This window comes from Triticum aestivum, chromosome 5B (assembly GCF_018294505.1).
Source record: "Triticum aestivum cultivar Chinese Spring chromosome 5B, IWGSC CS RefSeq v2.1, whole genome shotgun sequence".
In the NCBI taxonomy this organism is placed as follows: domain Eukaryota; kingdom Viridiplantae; phylum Streptophyta; class Magnoliopsida; order Poales; family Poaceae; genus Triticum; species Triticum aestivum.
Window position 1 is genome coordinate 526345678 of NC_057807.1, and position 7028 is coordinate 526352705.

Genomic DNA, 7028 nt, shown 5'->3' on the forward strand with positions numbered 1-7028 from the left:
CCACTCCGCACTAGTACTGGCGCTTTTTTTGTTTTTTGTTTCTGACGGGAGGGCTTTTTCTCCTGCGTTCGCCATGGCAGAGGTCGACATGATGAAGGAGCGCTTCGCCAAGCTGCTGCTCGGCGAGGACATGTCCGGCAGCGGCAAGGGCGTCTGCACCGCGCTCGCCGTCTCCAACGCCATCACCAACCTCTCCGGTACGCGCTTCCCTCGGTCAATCACTTCACCTGCATTCCCGTGATTTCTGCCGGAAAATACGTGCTGAATGTGCGCGTCTGTCTGTTTGTTTGTTTCCTTCCTTCCGAACCCGTCCAGCCACCGTGTTCGGCGAGCTGTGGCGGCTGGAGCCGCTGGCGCCGGCGAGGAAGGCCATGTGGACCCGGGAGATGGACTGGCTGCTCTCCGTCGCCGACTCCATCGTCGAGCTCATCCCGTCCGTCCAGGAGCTCCCCGACGGCGGCGGCCAGTTCGAGGTCATGGTGCCGCGCCCCCGCAGCGACCTCTACATGAACCTCCCCGCGCTCAGGAAGCTCGACGCCATGCTCCTCGCCATGATCGACGAGTTCAAGGAGACCGACTTCTGGTACGTCGACAGGGGCATCGTCGTCGACGACGGCGGCGGGGGCCCCTGCCCGTCCTCCTCGTCTTCCTCCTGCGGGCGGCCGTCCTCGGTGCGGCAGGAGGACAAGTGGTGGCTGCCCTGCCCGCGGGTGCCGCCCAAGGGGCTGCCCGAGGAGGCCAGGAGGAAGCTGCAGCAGAGCAGGGACTGCGCCAACCAGATACTCAAGGCCGCCATGGCGATCAACAGCGACGTGCTTGCTGAGATGGAGATCCCGGAGGCGTACCTGGAGTCCTTGCCAAAGGTAAAACACTTCAAATTCAGTACTACGATTCACTGCTACTAACTGTCACTGAGCTGCAATGCACACTTAAGTCGTTGTGAAGAGTGTACCAATTGCCTGAAATACTTTGTTTCGATCATGGATATTTCTGTTAATTGTGTGTCAAATGACAATTTTTTGTGTGGACATTTCTATCAATAGGTTTGTCAATTATAATGTCTTGTTTCTTTCTGCAGAGTGGCCGATCTTGCTTGGGTGAGATAATTTACCGGTACATCACGGCTGAACAATTCTCACCTGAATGCCTCCTGGACTGCTTGGACCTGTCATCGGAGCACCATACACTTGAAGTAGCAAACAGAATAGAGGCTGCCATCCATGTCTGGAGACTAAAGGGCCAGAAGAAAACGGCGCCTCAGGCAAAGTCAAAGAAATCTTGGGGTGGGAAAGTGAAGGGTCTTGTTGGAGATACAAAGAGCCAAGTGCTGTCCCAAAGAGCCGACGGTCTGCTGCAGAGCTTAAGATTGCGACACCCTGGTTTGCCACAGACTTCCCTTGACATGAACAAGATCCAGTATAACAAGGTTAATAATCCTTCACACCTACTCAGTTTGAAAACAATGGCCTTGAAAGTGATTGCTTGCACTTCTATTTGTCCATTCAGAATTGATTCTTAATAAACCTGGAGCATACAAGTACTTTTATCATCAGAAACTTGCTCTGTTAACATCACTCAACTTTGTACATGACTTGCTTAAACAAAGTTTCACCCTGTTTCTACCTTGTCTTGTCCAGGATGTCGGTCAGTCCATACTTGAAAGTTACTCGAGGGTGCTGGAGAGCTTGGCGTTCAACACAATTGCGAGAATCGACGACGTGATCTACGTGGACGACGCCACGAAGAAGTCTGCCGCGGCGGAGACCGTTTCGATCTTCAACCGCGGCACGGGCGCACCAGTCCAGAAGAAGATCTCCCCAAGCCCATTCTCGATCCAGCACACTCCATACGCCTCCCCCTTTGCCACACCCACCTTCTGCTCCTCCACCCCAGTCAATGGCAACAGCCCCGGAAGAGCACCACAGCCTCCGCCGAGCAAAAAGAACCTGCCAGCGAAACCCGAGATCAAAGTGGAGAAGCTCTTCTCCGGTGATGTAGAGAAGGTGTGGAGCTATGCCGGAAACCTGAGTGCGCGGAAAGAAGCCGGCGACGCGCCTGAAAGGGACTGAGTTTTTGGCGTAGGTCGACAGGTATCAATCTTCATTCAACAGATACTGATTCCGGTCGGTAGGGCTAGAGCTTCCCTGTACAGAAGCAACATCAGTAATTCTTTTTTGTGCTTTCTTGGCGTGATCGATCCGCGGACCGTGTACTTTTCACCCCCTCCCTTCTCACCTAGTAATGGAGTAACTGAACTCTTGGTGCCGTCTAGTTTCCTGTGTCAGTCAGTCAGTCAGCTGTGTGTATTACCCCTTGTTCATGTCTATACTAGCTTAGCTAGCAGGTCGGGTTGGGCAGCAAGGCAGCAAGTGATTGAACTTGAGATGTTGCTGCTGCTGCTGCTGTAGGTTTTTTGTGTCCCTGACCCTGAAGCCACCAGTGGTGCTGTGACAGTTAACTGCAGTTGCAGTGGGATGTTTGTTGTGGTACGCTGTGGCCGTGCATTCTCATGTCTGACAATTGTCTGTACTTACATGCTCCTTGATGAATTGATATGACGCTAGTTTCTTCATTTCTTTGCCTACTGGTACTGTTATTAATTGTGATTTGATCTGATCGCAGCCGTTGAACTGATCAACGGTCACTTCATTCATCTCTGAAATGAGTAGTGACAGTGACACTGCTCGTTCATTGATGCCGCTGTGTGCAAATTAGTTACAGTTAGTGTCTTAACCAGTGCAGTAGTTTCTCTCTGTGGCCTGTGGGATCTGCTTGGCCTCTCCATGGAGTAAGCAAAAGGACACCTTGTTACTGAACCACACGGCAAAGCCATCGAAACCTCATGCTCAGGTGAAAAAAGAAGCATACTTGCACTACAAATATACCAAGCGTGGCCTTCCTCTCCTCTCCGCTCTCATCTGATCGTACGCCTTGTCTTGGAGTTGGAGGCATGCAGCATCTTGCATTGCATGGACGGTGACTTGTCCCTGCACCGCAAGGCTTCTTCTGTCGTGCTCGTATAAGTAGAGGCTGCGCGAGGCCATGGTCCTCCAAGCTCTGCAAGCTGCTTCTTTCTTTCTGCCTGCGTAGTTCGACGGCGGCGAGTTGCCTGCGACAGACAGAGAGAAGCTGCAACTCACCTGCGGTTGAGCGGCATGGCGACGGCGGCCAAGGACGCGGCGTCTGCGGCGGCGGAGAAGGGGACGGCGGTGGCGGTGACGCAGATGAAGCTGCTGGTGGACAGGCGGTCGCGCCGGGTGCTGTACGCGGAGGCGCGCAAGGACGCCGTCGACTTCCTCATCGGCCTCCTCCGCGTGCCCGCCGGCCTCGCCGCGCGCGTCATCGCCAAGCACGCCGCTGGCGCTGGAGATGGCGCCGGTGACGTTCACGCCGACGAGGCGCACGCCGCGCCGGGCTCCCTGGGCACGCTCTACGCCGGGGCCAAGGCACTGGGCGACGAGTTCTTCGTCGCAGCCGCGCCCGACCGCGACGCGATCCTCTGCCCCGCGATCCCCTCCGCCGCGCTCGCGCTGCTGCTCGCGGGCGAGCCGGCCGCAGCGGCCGCACCGGCTCCCGCCCCGCCGAAGCGGTACTTCCGGTGCGCGGGCCCGTACGGGACGTCGTGCCGCGGGAACCCGACGTGCGTGACGGACGTGGCCGGCCTGCCGTGCCCGGTGTGCCGGCAGCCGATGACGGTGGAGATGCGGTGGAGCCCCGGCGACGCGCACGGCAAGCTGGCGCAGGCGGCGGCCCAGGAGGCCGCGGCGGCGGCGGCGTCTGCGGGAGCAGGAGGGTACGTGAAGGAGGTGGTGAGCTACCTGGTGATGGACGACCTGACGGTGGAGCCCATGTCCACCATCTCCGCCATCATGCTGCTCAAGAAGTTCAAGGTCGCCGACTGCTCCGCCCTGGAGGAGCTCACCGTCGACCTCGGCCACAAGGAGGCCGTGCTGCTGCTCAAGGCCGCGCTCGAGTCCAAGACGGCGCTCACCGACGTCTTCTGCGGCGGCGTCTCCATTGACAGGCTCCAGTGAGCGAACCAGCGAGGGGCCGAGCACCATGAATGCGAGACCGTGGAGCTACGAGATGGAAGAGATGACACAATATACACTGCTGTACATACTGAATTGTACTTACATGAAACATGTTTAAACGTAGTACACGTGTCTGTCTTATGCTAATATTGTACTCTCGTGATTGAGTAACAAAAAGCTTCATCTCATGTCCAGTGAGTGAGTGCTTTTGTGGAAATTTGACTGCGCCAGCAGATGGCCTCAAAGACCTTTTGTTGCTGCTGCGAATAAAGCACTTCCATTACTTAAGCAGGAACATTACAATCCTGTTCACACAGCAGGTTAAGCTCCTCAGGTACGCATCGTAAGATGGCCTCAAAGACTAACCAAAAGTTCTTGATGCTTCTAGAATCTGTTTCTAAGGACCTGACTTTTTAGGATCCAATATCACTTTTGAGTCCTAGGTACTGCCAATGTTATCAAAAGGGGACCTTTGGACTTGGACCTAGGGAGGAGATCATTTTTTGAAGTGCTCAAACTCAAATCTTCAAAATCTCATATAAATCCGCATATCTTACACTGTCATCCTTTCCCCTATTTTTTTTTCTTGTTTACAGCCGCTAAGTCAAGCTATTCAGTCCATTTGAGTCTGTTGGGAGGGGGGTTACAAAACCTAAAGCCCATCTCGACGTTTCCGAGTGAACTATATAAAGATCCTCGTACCCTCGTAGCAAATCCCATTGGGACAAACTGAAGGAAATTAATAGTGAAATCTTAGTAACCCGGTAATAGTGAGTCTATCTTCCGGTTGGACCCTCTCAATGGCGAGTATTTGGAGCCTGTGATCTATTGGACGAGTACACATAGTGGTTCAGAGGCACCAGGCTTCTTTCATCCAGAACGTCCGAGGTCGGGTCATTTTGGCTCTCAAATTCCGAACAGGGTATGTCTTGCCCCTACGAGCTAAAAGAAAGTTACCACATTTTCATATTTAACCCCTCCCCCTAGTGAGTTCGGTGCCTCTGACTCTTGTGCAGATTTGTGCATACTGAATATACCCCTATCCCTTTGATACGTCTCCATCGTATCTACTTTTCCTAACGCTTTTGCCCTTGTTTTGGACTCTAATTTGCATGATTTGGATGAAACTAACCAGGACTGACGATGTTTTCAGCAGAACTATCGTGGTGTTGTTTTTGTGTAGAAATAAAAGTTCTTGAAATTAGATGAAACTTTTTGAGAACTGTTTTAGAATAAATAAAAAATACTGGAACCAAGACCCACTGGAGGAGGGGGGCCTGGCTGCCCACAAGACACCAGGGCTCGCCACCCCCTCTGTCGCGCCCTGGTGGGTGGTGGAGCCCTCGGAGCTCTGCTGACCCTAATTCCGACGCTATAAATCCTATTTTTTCAGAAAAAATAGGGGAGGAAGTTTCATCACGTTTTACGAGCCGCCACCGTCTCCTGCTTTTCATCGGGAGGCCAGATCTGGAGCCCGTTCGGGGCCCCAGAGAGGGAAATCTTCGGTCTTCATCATCACCAACCCTCCTTCATCACCAATTCCATGATGCTCCCCACCGGTAGTGAGTAATTCCTTCGTAGGCTTGCTGGACGTGAGGGGTTGGATGAGATTCATCATGTAATCGAGTTAGTTTTGTTAGGGCTTGATCCCTAGTATCCACTAGTTCTAAGATTGATGTTGCTATGACTTTGCTACGATTAATGCTTGTCACTATGGCCCGAGTGCCATGATTTCAGATCTGAACCGTTTATGTTTTCACCATTATATCTATGTTCTGGATCCGATCTTGCAAGTCATATGCACCTGCTATGTGTTATGATCCGTAAAACCCAGGATGACAGTAATTGGGATACTTTCCGGTGATGACCGTAGTTTGAGGAGTTCATGTATTCACTATGTGTTAATTCTTTGTTCTGGTTCTCTATTAAAAGGAGGCCTTAATATCCCCTAGTTTCCTTATGGACCCCGCTGCCACGGGAGGGTAGGACAAAAGATGTCATGCAAGTTCTTTTCCATAAACACGTATGACTATTTATGAAATACAAGCCTACATTATATTTATAGACTAGAGCTAGTTCTGTGTCGCCCTAGGTTATGACTGTTATATGATGAATATTATCCTCAGACCCTCGTAGCAAATCCCATTGGGACAAACTGAAGGAAATTAATAGTGAAATCTTAGTAACCCGGTAACAATTCGGACCATCCTAATATTGAGCGGCGAGAGCTTCCAAGCTAGGACTTGTGTGCTATGCAAAGCCTATCTTCCGGTTGGACCCTCTCAATGGCGAGTATTTGGAGCCTGTGATCTATTGGACGAGTACACATAGTGGTTCAGAGCTACCAGGATTCTTTCATCCAGACCGTCCGAGGTCGGATAATTTTGGCTCTCAAATTCCGAACAGGGTATGTCTTTCCCATAAGAGCTAAAAGAAAGTTACGGCATTTTCATATTTAACCCCTCCCCCTAGTGAGTTCGGTGCCTCTAACTCTTGTGCAGATTTGTGCATACTGAATATACCCCTATCCCTTTGATACGTCTCCATCGTATCTACTTTTCCTAACGCTTTTGCTCTTGTTTTGGACTCTAATTTGCATGATTTGGATGAAACTAACCAGGACTGACGCTGTTTTCAGCAGAACTATCGTGATGTTGTTTTTGTGTAGAAATAAAAGGTCTCGAAATTAGATGAAACTTTTTGAGAATTATTTTAGAATAAATGAAAAATACTGGAACCAAGACCCACTGGAGGGGGGGGGGGGTGGTTGCCCACAAGACACCAGGGCTCGCCACCCCCTCTGGCGCGCCCTGGTGGGTGGTGGAGCCCTCGGAGCTCTGCTGCCCCTAATTCCGACGTTATAAAATCCTTTTTTTTCAGAAAAATAGGGAAGGAAGTTTCATCGCGTTTTACGAGCCGCTGCCGCCTCCTGTTTTTCATCGGGAGGCCAGATCTGGAGCCCGTTCGGGGCCCCAGAGAGGGGAATCTTCGGTC

The 7028-nt window shown here is 51.9% G+C and overlaps 2 protein-coding genes across 2 annotated transcripts; both read left to right on the forward strand.

Annotated features, from left to right (window-relative positions):
- Positions 1-112: 112 nt before the first annotated feature.
- Positions 113-2572, forward strand: LOC123112929 (rop guanine nucleotide exchange factor 1; the record flags this gene model as incomplete). The annotated part of the gene is given in 4 exon segments (XM_044534039.1): positions 113-197; positions 316-863; positions 1079-1426; positions 1638-2572. Coding segments are annotated over 4 exon segments (1413 nt in total), but the record flags the coding sequence as incomplete, so codon positions are not given.
- A 341-nt stretch (positions 2573-2913) lies between these two features.
- Positions 2914-4251, forward strand: LOC123112930 (uncharacterized). Its single transcript, XM_044534040.1, has one exon. It carries the CDS (start codon positions 3156-3158, stop codon positions 4032-4034), a length of 879 nt encoding a protein of 292 aa, XP_044389975.1. The 5' UTR covers positions 2914-3155; the 3' UTR covers positions 4035-4251.
- Positions 4252-7028: the final 2777 nt, after the last annotated feature.